The 23242-nt window shown below is 36.1% G+C and overlaps 5 protein-coding genes across 5 annotated transcripts; all 5 read left to right on the plus strand.

Annotated features, from left to right (window-relative positions):
• Nucleotides 1-181: 181 nt before the first annotated feature.
• LOC125206695 (F-box protein At3g07870-like) lies at nt 182-1297 on the plus strand. Its single transcript, XM_048105934.1, has 2 exons — nt 182-195; nt 562-1297. Exons 1-2 carry the CDS (start codon nt 182-184, stop codon nt 1295-1297), a joined length of 750 nt encoding a protein of 249 aa, XP_047961891.1.
• A 7180-nt stretch (nt 1298-8477) lies between these two features.
• LOC125206696 (uncharacterized) lies at nt 8478-9575 on the plus strand. Its single transcript, XM_089060411.1, has 2 exons — nt 8478-8838; nt 9154-9575. Exons 1-2 carry the CDS (start codon nt 8478-8480, stop codon nt 9573-9575), a joined length of 783 nt encoding a protein of 260 aa, XP_088916537.1.
• A 2237-nt stretch (nt 9576-11812) lies between these two features.
• On the plus strand, nt 11813-12493 carry LOC125206697 (uncharacterized). Its single transcript, XM_048105936.1, has one exon. The coding sequence runs from the start codon at nt 11813-11815 to the stop codon at nt 12491-12493; it is 681 nt and encodes a 226-aa protein (XP_047961893.1).
• Nucleotides 12494-15645: 3152 nt separating this feature from the next.
• LOC148923686 (uncharacterized) lies at nt 15646-17201 on the plus strand. The gene is made up of 5 exons (XM_089061583.1): nt 15646-15983; nt 16059-16129; nt 16249-16428; nt 16707-16845; nt 16964-17201. Exons 1-5 carry the CDS (start codon nt 15646-15648, stop codon nt 17199-17201), a joined length of 966 nt encoding a protein of 321 aa, XP_088917709.1.
• Nucleotides 17202-19119: 1918 nt separating this feature from the next.
• LOC125206698 (F-box protein At5g07610-like) lies at nt 19120-20222 on the plus strand. Its single transcript, XM_089061584.1, has 2 exons — nt 19120-19754; nt 19817-20222. The coding sequence occupies exons 1-2, from the start codon at nt 19120-19122 to the stop codon at nt 20220-20222; spliced, it is 1041 nt and encodes a 346-aa protein (XP_088917710.1).
• Nucleotides 20223-23242: the final 3020 nt, after the last annotated feature.

The following is a 23242-nucleotide window of genomic DNA, read 5'->3' on the forward strand; positions in this document are numbered from 1 at the left end:
TTGCTGTTGACGTTGGTGACGAAGTGAACTGATTTTAGTATCTTGTAGATTGACCACATAGGAAAACAGAGGAAAAAATGTTTTCCTTTGATTAAGTCAAAACAGATTTACACAGTTGTATCTTGCTTTTTCTCTTTTATTTTGATGAATTCTTGATTTTAGTTTGTGTTTGTAATGGAATATGGTTGGGAAAAGGTAATTTGAAAAAGGAATTGTTAAACAAGTTCTTGAGTCACATGGATTCTTAAAAACATTCAACTATCATTGTACACTCATTTTGTCACTATAGATGTTATTCATTCTCCTATTTCATGAAGTTCCCATCTTTATGTGGCTCAAACCTCTCTCACTTAGCTCTATTAATGCCGATCGAGCATAGAGTGGTGTGCGGCTGAGCATAAATACTTAATCGAGAGACCGCCTAGCCATCGCCGAGCGCCTCTCGGCCAACCCCAATAGGTTCCCAGCTGACTGCCGAACCGCACGGCGGTGGCTGGCCCGTCTATTGCTATTGCTTCTTCTTCAGTCAGAGTTAGTTAAACCTGTAACCCCTATTTACAGATGCAATCCTCTCACTCGTCAATATATCGAGCTCTGCTGCCCTGATGAATACATCTCAGATGATTTTATGTTGAGTTTGGGATTTGGTGTGAGCGAAATAAGTGGGCAATATAAGGTAATTTGTATCAATGCGGGCGCTGGCTCCGACTCTCATTTTGTATACACCCTCGGAACAGGAACATGGAGGCGCGTTGAAGCCGGTGCTGCTTCTGGCTTCAGATTCTATTTAGATGGACACGTTGTGTGTAACGGCAATCTCCATGATTTGGTTCGACCGTCTTTGCGGATTTGTGGTTTTGATGTTGAAACAGAATGTTTTAGCATCTTCTCTGCTCCTACTATTGGTGACGATGGACCTTTTCTAACTGTGGATGATGTGTGTGATGTGGAGTTGAGTGTTTTGAGGGACTGCCTGTGTTTTTCTTACACGTGGGAAGATGAAATTGTTGTATGGTTGATGAAGGAATATAGAGTCAATGAATCTTGGACCATCGAATACAAGTTGGGTACTTTGGAGGAAAAGGCGGTTTATCCTATCAAACTTTTCAAAGATGGTGACTTTTTGATGTTGTTAAACATGCAACTCATCTACCACTCCAACAAGACAAAATCTACTCAAGAAGTCGGGATATTTAAGGGTCTTGCTTCGACGGATTACTATACCTGTGTCAAGATTTTCACTCCTAGCCTTTTCTCACTCAAGAGTTTTGGAATTGAAAATGTGATCTCGTATTAGTCTACATTTATGTGTTCGTGTGAAGTTTCTTTGTCGTGTAGGGATTAGGTTCTAAGGTTCATTTGCTATGTAGTGTTCGGGTACGGCCTTATCATGTCGACCAGATTTTTGCATACAATAATATTTAAAAATGAATAATATTTAAATGTATGCAATATTAATTTACTTAAAAAGTAAATAAACAGATATAAATATGGTTGATAAGAACCCTAATTCTTAATTCACAAAATATACGCAGCTACTTCTCAATAATGGAGCTTGACTACTTCACAAATCTACCATCAGAAATCCTGACACGCCTCTCTATCCGAAGCCTTCCAATCAGCAAATCCGTTTGCAAATCATGGCGCGATCTGTTCGATTTTGTCAAATCCAAAATCAAAACCCCACCCGCCCTAGTTCGATTTAATTACTGGGGGAGTAACTCAACTCGTTAACTGATAGAATATGCCTGAAAACTTCAAGGAACTGAGCCCACGGACTATCGTGATGGAAACTGTCGCCAGAAGAGCAATTTTTTCAGTGCTGAGGTCTTTGCCGGGATGCAGAAGAGTGTGAAGACTATCTCCAACCGGTGGGTGTGAACTGGTAAGCAACAAAAATGGGGACGAGTGGAGATGGTGATATCAATCATCATGCATGGAAATGATGGAGATTGGATGTCAAGTGATTGCAAGTCACCATGGTGATTATGTCCAAATTAGGTCTCTCACATTTTCTTTTAAAAAAATTTGGTCCTATACCTTTTGGATCCAAATATATGTTTTGGTCCATAATTAGCATTTTTGTTAAAAATTTATTAGTCAAACGTGGTATGACAAAATTAGATATTTAATTATGAATCTAATTAGGCCTAATTAATTTAAGTTATAAAATCATCACAAATGTAAATGATCAAATTTGGACTTTAGTCTTGTAGTTATGCACGATCTTTCTTTCAACTAAATTAAATTAAGATTTTATGAAATTTGAATTAATTAGAAATTGATTTAACCATAGTGCAAATTCGGTAGGATTATTACCTTCCACACCCCGACATATTCCATAAGGGAATTTGATGAATGTATCCTAGGAAGTAGATCATAGTTATTGGGCGTTATTCACAAAACATACACACATCCGCTGCTTCCACTTGTTTTTTCTTCTTCAGTGTGTTTGAGAAGTGCTTAGTCTAATCCTCTCACTGCTCCCTATCCGTAGCGTTGCCATCAGCAAATGCGTTTGCAAATCATGGCTCAATCTACTCGAGTCCGTTGATTTTGTCAAATCCCATCTTTCCCAAGTGGAAACCCCACCCGCCCTAGCTTGGTTGATGCCGATGGAGATGAAGTCAACTCGGTGCACAATTTTGGAATTTGTAGACAAAGACGAAGCCGATGTGGAGCACCATGTTCTTCACTACCATCCGCTCACATCATATTTTATCCCTCACAATTCATTAATAAGAGGTATCCACTCATAGATTGCTTCTTCTACGCTCATATGACAATAATCCTATTAAGATATGTAATCATGTCACTCGTGAATATATCGAGCTCTGCTATCCCAAGCAATACAAGTTCACAATCATATTTCAATATTCATCACATTCGCCAATCGCCATCATGCCTCATGGTTAAACAAAAGCAATTATATTCCCATAGTGTCTCCAATTCATATCTTCACAACATTTTCCAAAAGTCATAGCATTTACTTCAGATTTCCCATAATCAAAACCGCAATCAGACTTGGCTTTATTGTGTCGTTGCCATGCATTATTTGACGGGCCTAGCTAGTATATATTGTGGGATGCTTTTTATAACCTTGTTCTAGTTCATAATATTAATCTACATTTGTAGTTTTGCTATTATCTAATCGAGTCAACGTGAATCTCTTGATGCCATCTCACACCTGCTTATTGCATCGAGTGGTGGTGGATACGCAGCTGTATACTGTGCTTGTGGCTGAGCCAGGAATTCAACTTAAAAGAGCAAAATTATTCATGAGACAATTTGGATAATAGATTCGAATACTTTTGCATAATTTGAAGAGTCATTCTGACCATTGATCGCATATACAAAATAAATATAAAACATAAAATAATAGATTTATTATACTCCTTCCGTTCCAACCAAATTGAGTTGTATTTCTTTTTGGAATATCCCAGCCAAATTGAGTCGTAATCCTTTTTTGGAATATCTCAGCCAAATTAAGTCATAAAACGACACTCTTAGAAAGAAGGAAAGACAATATTTACTAAGATATAAAAAGGATTCAGAAGCTTTAATTAACAACTTTAAAAATAAATTATATTCAAAATGTATAATATATTATTTGACTTAAAAATGTAAATAAACAGATATAAATTGTGTTGATAAGAACCCTAATACTTGATTCACAAATATACGCAGCTACTTCTCAATAATGGAGCTTGACTACTTCACAAATCTACCAACAGAAATCACCACCGAAATCCTGTCACGCCTCACTATGAGAAGCCTTGCAATCAGCAAATCCGTTTGCAAAGCATGGCGCGATCTGTTCGATTTCGTCAAATCCAAAATCAAAACCCCAACCACCCTAGTTCGAATTTACCAGGGTAATAACTCAACTCGGTGCAAGATTAGCGAAATTGAAGACGAAGACGAAGTTGATGTGGAGAAGAACAGAGATTTGGTGATCCCTCACGGAAGAAGCACAGGAAGTATGGTAGGTTCCACTGCTAATGGATTGATTCTTCTGTACTCGTAATCTACACAAGGTATTCCTCTTTGCATATTCAATCTGATCACTCATGAATATACCAAGCTCAGTTACCCTGAGTACAACCCGACTTGTGTGCTGCAATTTGGATTCGGTGTGAGCAAAATCAGTGGGCAATATAAGATGGTCAATGCGGCCGCTTGGTCCAACTCTCTTTATGTATACTCCCTCGGAACAAGAATATGGAGGCGCGTTAAGGCCAGAGCTGCTTTTGCTTTCAGTCTCCTGGGTGTACCCATTTTATGTAATGACAACCTCCATTGGATAGCGTATGATTGGAGGAATCGCATATGGAAAGTTTGTGGTTTTGACATTGAAACAGAATGCTTTAGCATCTTCTCTCTTCCTCCTATTCCCATTAGATATGGAAATTGTTTGTTTTGAGGGACTGCCTGTGTTATTCTGACCACACACACAAAAACAATGAAATTATCATCTGGATGATGAAGGAATACCAAGACGATGAATCTTGGACCATAGAGTACAAGATGAGTACTACTGGTTTAGATTTATCTATTCTTAATCAATATATATCTGTTGAAGCACTTAAACTTTTTAAAAATGGTGATGTTTTGATGTTGCTAGACAGTTTTATTCTAGTCTACTACTCCAACAAGACAAGAAATCTTCAAGAAGTTAATGTGTTGAAGGATGCAGATGCAAAGAAGGGTTATGCCTTGATTTTCAATCCTAGCTTTCTCCCACTCAAGAGTTTGGGATTCGAGAATGTGATCTCGTTTTAGTCCATAATATTAGTCTACATTTATGTGTTTTCGTCGAAAGTTTGTTTCTCTTTTAGTATTCGGGTTTGGCTTTGTCGTGTCGAATAGAAACTGTAGTTCAAAGTTTTCATTCAAATGAATTTATTGTGATATTATACACATAGTTGTTACAATAGTGGAATTGTGAGACTTCAGATATTATACATATCTGATGAGAGCTTTGTAGAGAGGCCGGTTGGGTTTTCCTGCATCGAGGGGATATTCTTCTCCAGAAACTTCTGCGTAATTTTTGGGTTGACGAAGCATGGGTTCATGCCTGGTTGCCGTGAACAGCAATTTTATGCGTTTAAATGCAAATAATTATATATAGAAATTAATTATTGTTTACCACTGCCTCTCTTCTCCTTTCACGATTGATAGTAACCGATTCTCTTGACCGCATGAAATTAGTTTTCATTGAAAGATTCTTCTGATAATGTGCTAGAATGTAAAAAAAAATTGCAACTTATTCGTCAATTGTTAGTTTACTTATATATCTTGGTCGTCCAATCGTTTAAAGAATGTTAACTAATCTTCCATATGTGTATTTATCTATACGTAAATTTTCATGACATATGGTATCATTGACCTAATTGAGTATGTAAATGTTACGCGATCGGCAAAGTTCATTCATAGAACATCATTAGCTTTAAGCTTTAATGTTTCTGTTTTCCTTATTTGCAAACGAACGATAAGAATAAAAAATTCCAAATTTACAACTAAGTATTGAGCATTGAACTATTAATTGATTCAAGATGCTCGATCGTGCTTACCGACCATTGAGGGGTCGAGTATGCTCGATCAAGCGTTTAATCATCGAACTAACATTGTCCGTTTTTTGATGCATTATGCTCGATTGTGTGCTTGCTTAGCATTTTGAGCGTCGTGCTTTCAAGCATTGCCTAAACGAGACATAAGGAGCTCAATTGCCCGCCGTCTCGTTGGTTGCCTTTAACCATGGCGCCCTTGTTCCAACATGGCAGCGAAACCTGAATTTTTCTGCATTTTTCAGAATTTAAAAATAACGATGTCTTTTTAAATTAAGAGTACAAAATAGTTAATTTCGAAAATAAGGAAAACAATAGTAATACTCCCTCTGACGATTGCAAACCATGGCCCAATCTGATCGATTCCGACGATTTCGAATTCAAAACCCCAGCCGCTCTAGCTCTCTTAACGCAGATGAGCTCAACTCGGTGCTCATTTTTCGAAATTGAAGACGAAGACGGAGCCGATCTAGATATCCACGATCTTCACTACATTCTGCTCACACATTTCGAAATTAGAGACCAAAATTCAGTAACACTAGGTATGGCTGCAAATGGATTGCTTCTTCTATACTCAAAGTTAGGGTTTGCTCAAATTCCTCTTTTTATATGCAATCCGATCACTCGTCAATATATCGAGCTCTGGGCCCTGAGGAATACTCCCTTCGTCCACGATTAAGAGTCCCATTTCTAAATGGCGCGGGTTTTAAGAAATGTTAAGAAAAGTGGGTGGAAGAAAGTTAGTGGAATAGGGGTCCCACTTGTATATATTAGTTTTAAATGATATGTAAGTGGAATGAGTTAGTGGAATGTGAGGTCTCTTTACCATTTATGGTAATTATGAACCGGGACTCTATTCGTGGACGGACCAAAATGGAAAAACGGGACTCTTATTCGTGGACGGAGGGGGTACATCTTAGAACATGATGATGATGATGATGATGATGATGATGATGTATATGATGTGCTTAGTTATGGATTTGGAATGAGCAAAATTAGCGGGCAATATAAGGTGCTCTGTGTCAATGTAGAGGCGATATCCGACTCTTGTCATCATGTATACACCCTTGGAACATGAACATGGAACCGCGTTGAAGCTTGCGCTACTTCTTGTCTCCGAATCTATGGAGGTGGATACATTGTTTATAATGGCATCCTCCATTGGATAGGAGGAGAACATGATTTGGCTCATACCTTATGGGTTTGTGGTTTTAATCTTGAAAACGAATGTTTTGGCATCTTCTCTCCTCCTCCGCCTGTAGATGATGGACGTGGCTATCTAACCGGGGAGTTGTCTGTGTTATTCATAGGCATGGGAAGATGATATTGTCATTTGGTTGATGAAGGAATACCAGGTCGAGGAATCTAGGACCATATTGCACAAGATAAGTAGTAATGTTTCTAATTTAAGTTGGGCTTCTAGATTTGATTGGAATTATATGTGTGTTGAACTAATTAAACTATTCAAAGATGGCGACATTTTGATGTTGCTGGACGATAATCAGTTCGGCTACTACTCCAACAAGACAAGAACTGTTCAACAAGTTGGTGTTCAACAAGTTGGTATGTATAAGGATGCCGCTGGGAAGGATTACGCTAGTGCCTTGATTTTCATTCCTAGCCTTTTCTCACTCAAGAATTTCAGATTTGAAAACTTGATCTCTATTTAGTTAGTCTACATTTGTGTGTTTGTGTGGAAGGTTTGTTTGTGGACTTGTGGTGTAGTTTTTGGGTTTTAATGCTTCTTTGTCGTCTAGTGTTCGGGTTCGGTTTTTGGGTCAGGCTTAGCTAGTGTTTATATTTACGTGGGCTCTTGATTATTATCTCGTTCTAGTCAGTAAGGTTAATCTACCTTTTTTGATATCAGGTAGTGTCAACAAAAATTAAATCACATTGTTATCGTGTTTGGTTTCGTGCTCAGACTTTTCTTATCTTTTCATCTACGGGTTTATTTTGAAGGGAAAGCTCTTTAACACAAAATTAAGTGAACAGAGAAGAACACAAGATAAAAACTACAATTAAACCTTTAAGAAGAACAACTCCGAAGAAGCTTATTTTTGTTTTAAGAGATGTCAAGCTCTTTTAAATAGGAAATGTTTATGGGAGGCAATTCTAACCTAGGAAAGTAAATTAACTAAAAACTTATCATCGGTATGTTTAAGGATGCAGTTGTGGGTTTCCTTTACGGCCCCTGATTTCACTCCTAGCCTTTTTTCTCACTCATGAATTTTGAATTCGAGGATGTGATATTGTTTTAGTTCATAATTTTGCACACATGTGTGGTAGGTTTCGAATTCGAGGATCTACCAGATAAGGTAGCAGGGACTGTGATATCAATCAGCATCACCATGCTTGGTAAGGATGAAGATTGGATGTCAAGTGATTGCAGGCCTGTAGGCTTAATTATTGATATGCATGATCTTTTCTATCATTTAAATTAAGTAAAGATAGGATTTTATGAGATTTGAATAAATAAGGATTGATTTGAATTATATAGAGCTAATTTGGAGCGATTATTACTTTCTACACTCCTATATACCGCCCTATAGGAACGTGCCATGTGGACTAGATGGCTCGCCATCTTTCTCTCCACAAGATGACACAGGATTTTTCGGCTCGCCGTTGGATCATCTCAGCGAGAGGAGCTCAAGACGGGCGACGAGCTGAGTTGCTAATGCTCTAAGGTGACTTAGATTTTACTATAAAAAGAGAAAAAAAAATAGATTATTTAAATGTATTTTATGTCTATGTAATATATTTAAATGTATTTTAAATTATATATAATGTAGATTAATTTTCAAGTCAAGTTAAAACCCTAATTAATTCTTAATCACAAAATACACGCCTCTAATTTCTTCTTCATCATAAGTGTGTTTAAGCAGTTTATTCAGTCCAAATCTGCGTCCATTAATGGAGGTTGATTACTTCACAAATCTACCATCAGAAATTACCACTGAAATCCTGTCACGCCTCTCTATCCGAAGCCTTGCAATCAGCAAATCTGTTTGCAAATCATGGCGCGATCTGTTCGATGTTGTCAAATCCAAAATCAAAACCCCACCCGCCCTAGTTCTATTTTACCGGGGGCAGGACTCAACCCGGTGTAAGATTATCGAAATTGAAGACGAAGACGAAGACGAAGCCGATCTTGAGAGCCACGATCTTTACTACCATCCGCTCACAGATTTGGTGATCCCTCACAGAAGCACAGGATTAATTCAGTGTGTCACTGCTAATGCGTTGCTTCTTTTCTACTCACCTTTACTGAGAGGTATTTACATATGTAATCTGATCAATCGTGAATATACTGAGCTCAGTTACCCTGATGACTACACTCCGTATCAGTCGTTGCAATTTGGATTCGGTGTGAGCAAAATAAGTAGGAAATATAAGGTAATTTGGATTAATTCGGACTTTCATTGTGTATACACCCTCGGAAGAGGAACATGGAGGCGCGTTGAAGCCGATCCTGCTTCTGTTTACAGTCTTCTTGGTCGAGCTATTTCATGTAATCACAACCTCCATTGGACAGCATATGATTCGAGGAATAATATATGGACATTTTGTAGTTTTGATGTTGAAACAGAATGTTTTGACATTTTCTCTTATCCTCCTACGGGAGATAGATCAGGGAGTTTATCTGTTTTGAGGGATTGCTTGTGTTATTCTTATTATGCACGCAATAATGAAATTGTCATTTGGATGATGAAGGAATATCAAGTCGATGAATCTTGGACCGTAGAGTACAAGATGAGCACTGCTGGTTTAGATATATCTAATTTTAATACGCGATATATGCATGTGGCTGCAATTAAACTTTTCAAAGATGGTGATGTTTTGATGATGCTAGACCATTCTATTTTAGTCTACTACTCCAACAAAACAAGAACACTTCGACGAGTCAATATGTTGAAGGATGCAGATGCAAAGAAGGGTTATGCCCAGATTTTCAATCCTAGCCTTCTTTCACTTAAGAGTTTGGGTCTCAAGAATGTGATCTTGTTTTAGTCCATAATCTTAGTCTAAATTTATGTGTTTTTGTCGAATGTTTGTTTGTTTTTTAGTATTGGGGTTTGGCCTTATCGTGTCAAATAGAAATTGTTGTTTAAAGTTTTCATTCGAATGAATTTATCGTGTCAGGGTAGTGTATATATTAATGTAGGCTGTTGATTATTATCTCGTTCTAGTCTAATGTTAATCTACGATTTGTATTATCGGTCGTGTCAACAAAAAATAAATCACATTTTAATCATGTTCGTTTTTGTGGAAAGACTTTTCTTATCTTGTCATACGTGGGTTTGTCATGAAGGAAAGGCTCTTCAACACAAAATTAGAGTGAACAGCGAAAAACACAAGAAAAAAACTGCAATTAAAACTTACACAAGAACAATCCTCCGAAGAAGCTTATTGTTGTTTTAAGAGATGTCAAGCTCTTCTAAATATGAAATGTTTATAGGAAGCCACTCTAACTTAGGAAAGTAAAGTAACTAAAAACTAAACAGGGAAACAAACCCTCTAATATGAAAAGTAATGTAGGATTTTATGAGACTTGAATAAATAAGGACTGATTTGAATTATATAGAGAAAATATTGTGGGTTTATTACTTTCTACACTCTTACACACCGTCTCCATAGGGACAAGATGGCTCGCCATCTTTCTCTCCGCCAATTAAGAGCATCCGCATCGCCATCTCGATGCAGGCTCGGACTCGTCTCGGCGAGACGAGCCAGCATCGAGAATAGCGATGCAGTCCTCTCGTCGGGTCACGTGTCCCTCCGCCTTGATGAAGCTGGCAAGCCAGCTCGCCACGCGCCAGCGCCATGTGGCGAGCTCTTGCGTGAAGCGTGGCCCGCAGGGCGTCGTCATGCTGATGCAATAAATAACTTTTTTTAAAAAAAATCGATTTTCCGAGAAATATAATTTAAAAATTAAAATTTTAAAACGGTAATATTACCGTTTGAATTTAAATTTTATTTATTTATTTTTCTTTTTTAAAACGGTAATATTACCCCAAAGGGATGATTCACCGGCGAAGTAGTTTCAACTTTCAAATACATATTTATTCACCAAGTTTTGAGGATAAAACAATTTCGAGTATTCATTTCAACTTTATAACAAGTGCTTTATGAGATGCAGTTAGTCTTTCTCTATATATGTGACCTTTTTCTCGTTTCCCTCACAAAATTTGAGTATTCATTTCAAACAAATGCTCATATCAACGTTAATGAGAGTATCCCCAAAGAGTATAATGTAAAAAAAGAGTAAAACAAGAAAGATTAAATATATTCGCAAAAAGAGAAATATAGGACAGTTCGAATAGAAATACTCATATCAACACTAATAAGAGCTTTTCCGAGGGAAAAAGTACATTGAGAACATATTTTTTCATTTACCTTCTAAATAAAATAAATACATATTCTTAAAAAGTAATGGATTCCAAAAAAGAAGGTAAGTTAAAAGGACAAACAAATACTTTTTACCTTTTGTGAGTTAAAGATATCTTCTTAAAATAAAAGATGTATTATATCTCTTCAAATATTATATCCAGTGGAGTATTAAATTTTATGAAGAAAAAATAAATATAATGATTATATCTCTTTTAACTCTTCATTTACCCTTCATCTTTTCAAATACAAGTACTCCCTCCGTCCGCCATTAGGAGTCTCATTTCTTGGTGGCACGAGGTTTAAGAAATATTGAGAAAAATGGGTGGAAAAAAGTTAGTGGAATAAATGTCTCACTTATATATATTAGTTTTAAATGAAATGTGAATGAAATGAGTTAGTGGAAGGTGGAACCTTATTACCATTTATGGTAAAAGTGAACCGCTCCTATTCACGGACGGAGGGAGTATTAATTTCAAAGTTTAAACAAATGCATTGTAACTTGTAAGGATTAGTTGGTCTTTCCCTTGTGACTATTCTAGTTTCCAAGGCGTATAAAATCAAAACCCTTTATTGCGACCTTTCAAGTTTCCAATACATTATGAGAATCACAATCACAGTATATATAAGCAGCTCTCTCTGACTCTTCTTCTTCATCAGATTTTTTAAGTATGTGTTCATTATTGGAGCAAAATTTCTTCACAAACCTACCATCAGAAATCACCACAAACATCCTTTCTCGGCTCCCCATCCGAGGCATTGCAATCAGTAAGTGCGTTTGCAAACCATGGCTCAATATGCTCGGCTCTCTTGATTTCGCCAAATCCAAAATCTAAACCCCAGCTTCCCTAGGAGGCTTGATGTGGGTGAGGCGGAAAATTCGGTGCACGATTTCTGAAATTGATGACGAAGGTGAAGCGGATCTCGAGAGCCATGATCTTCACTACATTCCGCTCACAGATATCGATATCCCTCACGCGTACTATGTATTCATGGAAGTTATCACTGCAAATGGATTGCTTCTTCTGTACTGCTCATTTTATAACAACTATTCAGATGATCAAGTTACTCCTCTTTATATATGCAGTCTGATGACTCGTGAATATATTATGATCGGCTTCCCTGCGGAGGTCAGGCCGCTTGAGGCGCCGAGTTTTGGATTGGGTGTGAGCAAAATAAGTGAGCAATATAAGGTGGTCTGTGTTAGTGAGGTCATTGGGCCCCGCAATTGCTATCATGCATACACCCTCGGAACAGGAACGTGGAAGCGCCTTGAAGCTGGCCCGGTTTCTGGTTTTAGATTCTATAATGGTGAACTCATTCTATATAATGGCAAATTACACTGGAAGCTATATGATTCAACTCAAACCTTTTGTCTTACGATTTGTGGTTTTGATGTTGAAATGGAATGTTTTAGCATCTTCTCTCTTCCTCCCGAGGGAGATGGTGATCCTATTGGGGATTTGGCTGTTTTGAGTGACTGCCTGTGCTATACATATATGTGGGGTGGTGAACTTGTCATCTGGACGATGAAGTACTAGAGTTGAGGAATCTTGGACTTTGAGTACTGGTTTGGATCTAAGATTTCTATGTCATGTTCGGAATTGGCTTCATCTTATAGTATATATATTTTGGGATGTTGTCTATAATCTTTGTAGTCCATAATGTTAATCTACATGAATTTTGCAAAGCCAAATCAAACAAACTCTATCAGTATATCGCTATGACTTATTCCGTGCAAAATCAATAAATATATTAAACATAATATTAAATGGTTAATAAATAAACACAGGCTTAAACTTAAGTAAAAAAACAAGAATGAACTTTGAAGAATATTACTCCGTCCGTTCCACGGTAGTTGAGTCATTTCATTTTCTGCACTCAATTTTGAAAAAATGATAATAAATAGTTAAAATGGAGAAAATATAAAGTAAGAGAGAGAATAATGTAGAGAAGAGTCTTTTCTACATTATTCTTTTTCTTACTTTACTATTTCTTTACTTTAACTATTTATTATCATTTATCTAAAACGAGTGTAGAAAAAGAAATGACTCAACTATCGCAGAACGGAGGAAGTACTACAAAATCATCACATCACTTTTCAAATTCCAACTTTTTCTTAATCATTATGCCCATGACTCATTTGAGGGCAGAATTATTTGAATTCATGGGTATTTTCTCAATTCAAAACTAACTCGTTTAAAGTTTATATGCACTATTTTTAGATGGAGTAGGAAATATCACAGGTGATCCTCGTTGCATTTGTTGATGTCTTCCGTCCATGAAAAATATGAACAATTTTCATTTTAGTCCGCCCTTGAAGTATAAACATTTTAGTTTTGAAAAACTTTGTTTTCTCTCTAATGGGACCCATTATTCACTAAGAGCAACTCCAACAAGGAAAGGTAAATGAAAGAAGTATATCATCTATTTATCTTCTCGAAAAGTGAAATATAGGATGAACCATTTTCATTTTAGTCCGCCCCTGAAAAGTATAAACATTTTAGTTTTGAAAAACTCTTTTTCTCTCAAATGAGGTGGGACTTATTATCCACTAAGAGCATCTCCAACAAGGAAAGGTAAATGAAAGAAGTATATCATCTATTTATCTTCTCGAAAAGTGAATTATAGTATGAACCATTTTCATTTTAGTCTGCCCTTGGAAAGTATAAACATTTTAGTTTTGAAAAATTTATTTTCTCTCTAATAGGGTGGGACCCATTATCCACTAAGAGCATCTCCAACAAGGAATGGTAAATGAAAGAAGTATATAACCTATTTATCTTCTCGAAAAGTGAATTATAGTATGAACCATTTTCATTTTAGTCCGCCCCTGGAAAGTATAAACATTTTAGTTTTGAAAAACTTTTTTTCTCTCTAATAAGGTGGGACCCATTATCCATAAAGAGCATCTCCAACAAGGAAAGGTAAATGAAAGAAGTATATCATCTATTTATCTTCTCAAAAAGTGAAATATAGTATGAACAATTTTCATTTTAGTCCGCCCCTGAAAAGTATAAACATTTTAGTTTTGAAAAACATTTTTCTCTCAAATGAGGTGAGACCCATTATCCACTAAGGGCATCTCCAATAAGGAAAGGTAAATGAAAGAAGTATATCATATATTTATCTTCTCAAAAAGTGAAATATAGTATGAACAACTTTCATTTTAGTCCGCCCCTGAAATGTATAAACATTTTAGTTTTGAAAAACATTTTTCTCTCAAATGAGGTGAGACCCATTATCCACTAAGAGCATCTCCAACAAGGAAAGGTAAATGAAAGAAGTATATCATCTATTTATCTTCTCAAAAAGTGAAATATAGTATGAACAATTTTCATTTTAGTCCGCCCCTGAAAAGTATAAACATTTTAGTTTTGAAAAACTTTTTTTCTCTCAAATGAGGTGGGACTTATTATCCACTAAGAGTATCTCCAACAAGGAAATGTAAATGAAAGAAGTATATCATCTATTTATCTTCTCAAAAAGTGAAATATAATATGAACAATTTTCATTTTAGTCCGCCCCTGAAAAGTATAAACATTTTAGTTTTGAAAAACTTTTTTTCTCTCTAATGAGATGGGAACCATTATCCACTAAGAACTTCTCCAACAAGGAAAGGTAAATGAAAGAAGATATCATCTATTTATCTTCTAAAAAAATGAAATATAGCTTTTCAAAAAGTAACACGTTCCAAAGGAAAAAGGATACTATATAGAAAGGTAAATTATTTTTTAAATAATAAAACAATAGTACAAAATGCATTAAAAACCATATTAAAAACCATAAAGTGTAACACCTTCTCAAATTCCCTCTCCATTGGAGAATAGTTTTTCATGAAAAGAAAACAAATATGATGGTTATAAGATTTATCTCTTCATTGATAGAGAGGTAGAAATACCTTTTCAAATACCTCTCACATTAGGGAGAATGATTTTTCATGTAGAAAAGGTAAATATGATAGTTATATGATTTTACCTCTCCATTTACCTTGAGATGCTCAAAGAATTAATTAATTACTCCCTCCGTCCCACTTTAGGAGTTCCGGTTTATCATTTTTGAATGTCTCACTTTAGGAGTCCCGGTTGGAATATTACATAATTGGTAATAAGCCCCATATTCCACTCACCTTTTTTCACTCACATTTTATTATAAAACTAATATATAAAAGTAGGACTCACATTCCACTATGTTTTTTCACCAACTTTCCTTTACATTTCTTAAAACATGTGCCGAACTCAACCAGGACTCCTATAGTGGGACAAAGGGAGTACTTTTTTTTCTAACTCACTCTTAATTTATCAATTATGCATTAAAATTCATGTCTAGCCAAATGTTCATACTTTTCAAGGACAAAAGGAGTAACAATAATATCCTAATGTTATTCTTATTATATTACTTTGTATATAAAAATATGAATTAGTAATATTTGAAAAGTGAAAAGTCTCTCAAAAATAAATACATTAAAAATTCACCAAGTTTCAAGGTTAAATAAATTTTAAGTACTGCTCATATCAAACAAATGCTTTATAAATGCAGACGTTCTATCTTGTTATGACCTTTGAGTTTCCAGTGCTGTTCAATTCACCAAAGCAAAAACATAATAAATCTAAAATCAAAATACACTCATTCTTCTTCTTCTTCAGTGTGTTTGAAATTTAAATAGCAGAAACGCATTCCATTTTTAGCAGTAATGGAGCAAGATTTCTTCACAAATTTACCATCAGAAATCACCACAAATATCCTCTCACGCCTCCCTCTCCGATGCATTTCAATCGGCAAATGCGTTTGCAAACCATGGCTCAATCTTTTGGAGTCTGATGATTTCGTCAAATCCAAAATGAAAACCCCACCCGCTCTAGCTCTGCTCACAGATTTCGATAGCCCTCACGTATACTCAAAAGCAATGACAGGTATCGCAGCTAATGGATTGCTTCATCTATACTCAGAGTCAGGATATCCGCAAGTTCCTCTTTACATATGCAATCCGATCACTCGTGAATATATCGAGCTATGCTGCCCCGTGGTATATATCTCAATCTAACTGCTTACTTTTGGATTCGGTGTCAGCAAAATAAGTGAGCAATATAAGATCATCTGTATCAGTGATGGCTCTCATCATGTATACACCCTCGGAACACGAACATGGAGGCCCGTTGAAGCCGGCCCCACTTCTGGTTGTTAAAATGTGATTTCGTGCTAGATGGACATGGTGTATTTAATGATAACTTCCATTGGACAGCATATGATTCTACTCGGTGTATGCACATTTTATGTGGTTTTGATTTTGAAACAGAATGTTTTAGCATCTTTTCTAGTCCTCCTCATCCTGGGGTAGTTCCACAGGAGGAGTTGAATGTTTTGGGGGACTGCCTGTGTTATTCTTACACATGGGACAATGAAATAGTCATTTGGCTGATAAAGGAGTACCAAGTCGAGGAATCTTGGACTGAAGTTTACAAGTTGAGGACTACTGGTTTTGTTTGCAAATTATTTTCAGTTTGGGGTGCATATACCCTTGTTTATCCTATCAAGGTTTTCAAAGATAGTGATGTTTTGATGTTGTTGGGGCAAAGGCGGCTCATCTACTACTACAACAAAACAAGTACTACTCAAAATTATTTCTACTCAACAAAACAAGTACTACTCATCATACTTTTGCCATAATTTTCGCTACTAGCCTGTTCTCACTTGAGAGTTTCGGAGTTGAAAATGTGATCTCATTCTAGTTTATAATGCTAGTCACCATTTTAGATTTGTCGTTATCTAGTTATGTTGGGTCTAAGGTGTCATTATCGTATTCTGTTTCAATGCTTACATCGTATGCAATGGAAACCCCCATTGGACAGTGTTTGATTCCGCTCATGTCTTATGGATTCGTGCTTTTGATCTCGTAACAGAATGTTTTAGCATCTTCTCTACTCCTGCTAAGATGGTTTTGCTGAGCCTGGACTTGCTGTGGATCAGTGGATGTGAAGTTGGATGTTTTGAGGGACTGCCTTTGATTTTAGCTTTGATTTTTGGAATCTTATGGATATTTGTCCCATCAAAGTTTTCAAAAATGGCGATGTTTTGATGTTTATGTTTGAGAATAGCCTCGTCTGCTTCTCCAACAAGACGAGAAGTATTCAACAACTCAGTATGCTTACGGATGGAGCACTAGATGATGACGTTGCCTCTGCCATGATTTACACTCCTAGCCTTTTCTCACTCAAGAATTTTGGAGTCGAGAATGTGATCTCGTTCTAGTTCATAATGTTTGTCTACATGTGTGTTTTGTTGTTGTATGTTCGTGTCTGTGTCAAAGGTTTATTTTTCGTGCAGTGCATTTTGTCGACCCAGCCGCCCTATCTAGTATATATGTGTCGACAATGCATTGGTGTATATTGTTTTATAATGAGTAGCTAAATTGTTACCATCACCCTATCGCACTAATTTAATGAATTTTTCGGTTATTATGTATTTCAATTCTTGTCAATGGGTTAAAGATCTATAAACCAGTGTAGATGCATCTGTAATGTGTTGCATTGGTGTATTTTGTTTTATAATGAGTAGCTAAATTGTTACCATCACCCATAGCATGTATAAGGGGTGAATCATGTGCTAATTTAATGAATTCTTCGGTTATTATGTATTTCAATTCTTGCCAATGGGTTAAATTTCTATAAATCAGTGTAGATGCATCTGTAATGTGTTACTAGTATTTGTCATCAAATTCGAATGCCTCTTTTTTTTATATTTGGACTATTAAATGTTTTTTTATTAGACTTTTGTTTATTGCCCTCTTCGTCAACCTCGTCACTAAAGACAGCCAGACTATCGTAGTCCACCTTCGGGAAACACGGGAAATGGTGAACTTCATCGTGTTGTTGACGTCAGAGACGTAGTGAGCTGATTATCGTACCTTATAAACTGCTTAAAGAGTAAAACAGAGAGAAGCGTTTTCCTTTGATTAGGTCAAAGCATAGCATGACATGTTCATCTTATTAAAATTTTCAAAGATGGTGACGTTTTGATTTTGTTGGAAAATGGACTTGTCTACCACTCCAACAAGACAAGAACTGCTCAGGAAGAAGGTATCTTCAATGATACTGATGGGATGGTTTACTCTACCGATGTCAAGATTTTCATTCCTAGCCTTTTCTCATTCAAGAGTTTTGGAACTGAAAAGGCTATCTCGTTTTAGTTCTACATTTTTGTGTTTCTGTAGAGTTTCTTTGCTGTGTAGTATTCGCTTTTGGCCTTATCATGTAAACCCGATGTGCACTATCTGTAATCTTGTAAATGAGCTCATAATGCTAGTCTACATAAGTGTTTTGTCGTTATCCTCTCGCTGCGTATGTGTCAAAGTTTTCTTTATCGTGTTGTGTTTGGGTTTGCCTTATCGCGTTGGTCCGACACACACTATATGTTAGGCCCAGCTAGTGTATGTATGTGTGCAGTGTGCTGCTAACAATAATCACATTTTAGTTTATAATGTTAATCTACATTCACTGTTATTGGAATAAAATCACAGTGTTATTGTGGTTGTGTAGTGTTCGTGCTGGGCTAATATATATGGTGCGTGGGGTGCGGCCTATAAATGGAAGAGACTCAATTTGATAGTCAAAATTCCCCCCTAAGCCCTTTCTCCCTAGAAAGGTAAAAAAAACTTTACCCAAAAGTATCAAAAAAAATTTATCTAAAATTGACCATCAAAAATCATGATTCAAATAAAAAATTTCGTTAAAATTTTAATTATATTAGAACATTAAGTAATGTGCAAAAGTTATGATTTAATAAGTTTATTTTATAAATTATGGAATAAATCAGAAGTTAATCAAAAGTTGTGAATTAAATGAAATTTTTTCTTAATATAAAAAGACGAAAGTAGTTTGGTAAGTCCGGTTTCAGAATGGTCGTGCACATGAAAGATAATAATCCATCCGTTTTACAAGAATATACACTATTTTCTTTTTAGTCGGTCCCACAAAAATATTCACTTTCTAATTTTGGAAAAATCTTCTCTCTCTAGTCAGGTGGGATCTATTTTTTAGGAAATGAGAAAGTATTTAAGTCCAAATTTGTCATGTACATTTCGTGAAAAAAGTTGCGTTATTAGTTGACACATACATTAACTATTCTCCAAATTGCAGCTCTGCCCTCTTCTTCTTCTTCAGTGTGATTGATGAGTCCATTAGTGGAGCGTGATTTCTTCGGAGATCTACCGTCAGAAATCACCACCAACATCCTCTCACGCCTGCCCATCCGAAGCCTCGCAATCAGCAAGTCCGTTTGCAAACCATGGCTCAATCTAATCGATTCCGACTATTTCCACAAATCCGAAATCAAAACCCCACCCGCCCTACTCCTCTTCACAGGGAAGACGATGGATTCAACTTGTTGCTCGATTTTCGAAATCGAAGACGAAGACGAAGTCGAAGTGGAGAAGAGCCATGATTTTCACCACATTCCGCTCATGGATTTGGAAATCCCTCACGGAAACAGAGCAACAATGGAAGGTATCACTGCTAATGGATTACTTCTTCTCTGCCCAATCTCAACTAAAGCTATTCCAGTTTACATATGCAATCCGATAACTCGTGAATATACGAAGCTCTGTTTCCCTGCGGACTACATCCCGGGTCATATGTTGGAATTTGGATTAGGTGTGAGCAAAATAAGTGGAGAATATAAGGTCGTCTGCATCAATGAGAGCACCAACTCTCGTTATGTACATGGAGGCGTGTTGAAGCTGGCGCTGCTTCTGGTTTCGAATTTGGTGGTCAAAGCATTGAATGTAATGGAAACATTAATTGGAGAGTATTTGATTTGTGTGGTGACATGTGAATTTGTGGTTTTGATGTTGAAACAGAATGTTTTAGAACCTTCTCCATTCCTCCCGTGGGAGATGGAGCCCGAGATTGGTATTTGTCTGTTTTGAGGGACTGCCTGTGTTATTTTTACACACGTGAAAGTGAAATTGTCATCTGGAAGATGAAGGATTACCAAGTCGAGGATTCTTGGACCATGGAGTACAGGTTGAGTACTGTAGGTTTTGATTTTGATTTGGATGATATGTATCTTCATCCGATTAGACATTTTAAAGATGGTGATATTTTGATGTTGCTGGTTGAATATGATCTCATCTACTACTCCAGCAAGACAAGAACTTTTCAACAAGTTGGTATGTTTAAGGTTGGATCTGCGAGTTTCCTTAGCGCCTTGATTTTCACTCCTAGCCTTTTCTCACTCAGGAATTTTGGATTCGAGAATGTGATCTCGTTTTAGTTCATAATATTAGTCTATATTAGTGTTCTAGTTTGGTCTTATCATGTTGACCCGGCATAGACATTATATGGTAGGCCAAGCTAGTATATATATTTTAGGATGTTGTCTATAATCTTGCTCTAGTTCATGATGTTAGTCTACATTTGTGTTTTATCGTTATCTAGTCCTACTCGTGTAGAGGGTTTCTTATTGTGTGGTCTATGTGTTTGGGTATGCCTTATTGCATTGGTCTGACACACGCGATATGTTAGGCCCAGCTAGTGCATGTATCGTGTGCTGCTAACAATAATCTAATCTTAGTCTATAATGTTAATCTACATTCAGTGTTATTAGAATAAAATCACAATGTTATCGTGGTTGTGTAGTGTTTGTGTCGGGCTAATATAAATGGTGGGGTGCGGCCTATAAATGGGAAGAGACTCATTTTGATAGTCAAAATTTCCTCTAAGCCCTTTCTCCCTAGAAAGGTAAAAAAAAAAAAAAAAAACTTCATATAAATGTTATAATCAAAATTTTTTATCTAAAATTGACCATCATAATATTGAATGATTTTAAATACATCCAAAGTTAATCAAAATTCATGATTTAAATAACAAATTTTGTTAAAATTCTTATTGTATTAGAACATTAAGAAATGTTAATAAGCTAATTTTAAAAATTGTGAAATAAATTAGAAGTCAATCAAAAGTTGTGATTTAAATGATATTTTTTTTAAAATATAAACATATGAAAGTAATTTGATAAGTCCAGTTTTAGAATGCTCATGCACAAGAAAGATAATACTCCCTCTGTCCAACAAGAGTATACAATTTTTCCTTTTTAGTTCGTTCCACAAAAATATCCACTATTTAATTTTGGATTTTTTTTCTCTCTACTAAGATGACACTCATTTTCTGTTAACAATACTTTAATTATTTTTTCTTTCTACGTTTCTCTTACTTTATTAATATTATTTTAAAACATGTGTCAAATCTAAAGTACATCTTCTTTGGGGATGGGGTAATAGCTAGTAGTACTAAAATAAAAATGATAAGGGTATTAAAGTGTTGATGGTAAGTCATAAGTAGAAAACTTGTGGAGAATTTTTTTCTAATTCATAGGTTTAAAAAATTGTAGAGTGCTTTTTCCTTGTAGTACTTAAGTTTACTCATTCTTAATTTAATAGTGAAAGAAATTAGATTAAAGATCAAATTAGTAATATAGATTAGTATAAAAAAAAGACATTATTTTAGTCTGCAATCCTGGTAGAGCAAAATTAATTAGATTATGCTAAATCTGGGTTCGGAACACCGAACACCTGCGGTCAACAAAAAAAAATGCTTTATTATTTTGCAAATACATTAACTATTCACCAAGTTTGGAAGATAAATAAAGTTTGGGTACTTATTTCCTTTTACGAATGCTTTATCAGAAATATTTAATTAAAAGTTAAAAACTAAAGAATCTATTAAAGGTTATGAATAGCTCCAAATCTACCATCAGAAATCACCACACCAGCAACATCCTCGGAACATGAATATGGAGGCGCGTTGAAGCAAGCGCTACTTCTGGTTTTGATTTTCGTGGTGAAAGCACCTCCATTGTGTTGAGTTTATTAAACTCAATTGCTTCAAGATTAAGAAAAAATGATGAAGTAGGTGCATCACCACCTCATTTTAGTTGATGAAATCTTGTGAAGTTTTCATGGCTAAAAGGAAGCCACAATTGCATTACGTGTAAGGCGGTGGAGTATGTAGTCATTATATGATATCTTCCTAATTAAACTAATTAGGACACGTAGCATGCATGTGTTAGCTATATATCAACTTTAGTTACTTATAAATAGTAGTACTTGCTTCATTGTATTATAAGAGAAAAAGAAATGTAGTGAATGAGATTTAGAGAGAATTAGCCGTAGCTAGAGAGAAAGGAAGAGTGAGTGTTTGTAAGAGCCGAAGCTCTTTAGATAGAAAGAAAGAAAAGGAATTGTGTGAGTTGGAGTGGAAAAGAGCCGTAGCTCTAAGTTGGGAAAATTGTGAGAGTTTTTGTTGTTGTGCAGAAGCACGTTTGATTGTATTTTGTAATCCTTTTGTGAGAAATCTATAAATACTTATCCTCCATATTTCATCTTTGTTGAGAGTTTCTATATTTTGTGTGTCAAATATCCAACACATTGCATAGTGTTTGATTTGAGTGATTAAGTATGGATTTGTGGTTTTTTGATGTTGAAACATAATGTTTTAGAGTCTACTCCGTTCCACCTGGGATGGAGATTGGGGTTTGTCTGTTTTGAGGGATCTGTCTGTGTTATTCTTGCACATTCAACTTTTAACTTGTCATCTGGATGATGAAGGAATACCAAGTCGAGGATTCTTGGACCATAGAGTACAAGATGAGTACTATTCGTTTTGATTTTAGTTTGGAGTATTCATTTGTTCATCCAATTAAACATTTGGAGTATTCCCAGCTCTGCCTCCTCTTCTTCCTCTCTCTGTGATTGAGCAGTGATTCAGTCTAACTCTGAGTCCATTAATGGGGTGTAATTTCTTCGAATATCTACCATCAGAAATCACGATCAACATCCTCTCACGCCTCTCCATCCGAACCCTCGCAATCAGCAAGTCCGTTTGCAAACCATGGCTCAATTTAATTGATTCCGACGATTTCCACAAATCTGAAATCAAAATCCCACTCGCCCTAGCTCTTCTGATGCGAATGCCGGAGGAGAGGGACTCAACTCAATGCACGATTTTCGAAATTGAAGACGAAGAAGAAGTCGATGAGGTAAGGAGCCATGATCTTCACTATATTCCGCTCTCAGATTTCGATATCACTCACCGAAACGACTGCAACAGGGGATTTATGGAAGTTATCACTGCTGGTGGATTGCTTCTTCTCTACCCACGATCAACAATAGATAATCCTCTTTACATATGCAATCCGATCACTCGTGAATATACCGAGCTCTGCTACCCCTGTGGACTGCATCCCGCGTCATTCATTGGAAATTGGATTCGGTGTGAGCAAAATAAGTAGGCAAT

This window comes from Salvia hispanica, chromosome 6 (genome assembly GCF_029641045.1).
Source record: "Salvia hispanica isolate PSC_SH4W2 chromosome 6, Shi_PSC_v1, whole genome shotgun sequence".
Classification (NCBI taxonomy): domain Eukaryota; kingdom Viridiplantae; phylum Streptophyta; class Magnoliopsida; order Lamiales; family Lamiaceae; genus Salvia; species Salvia hispanica.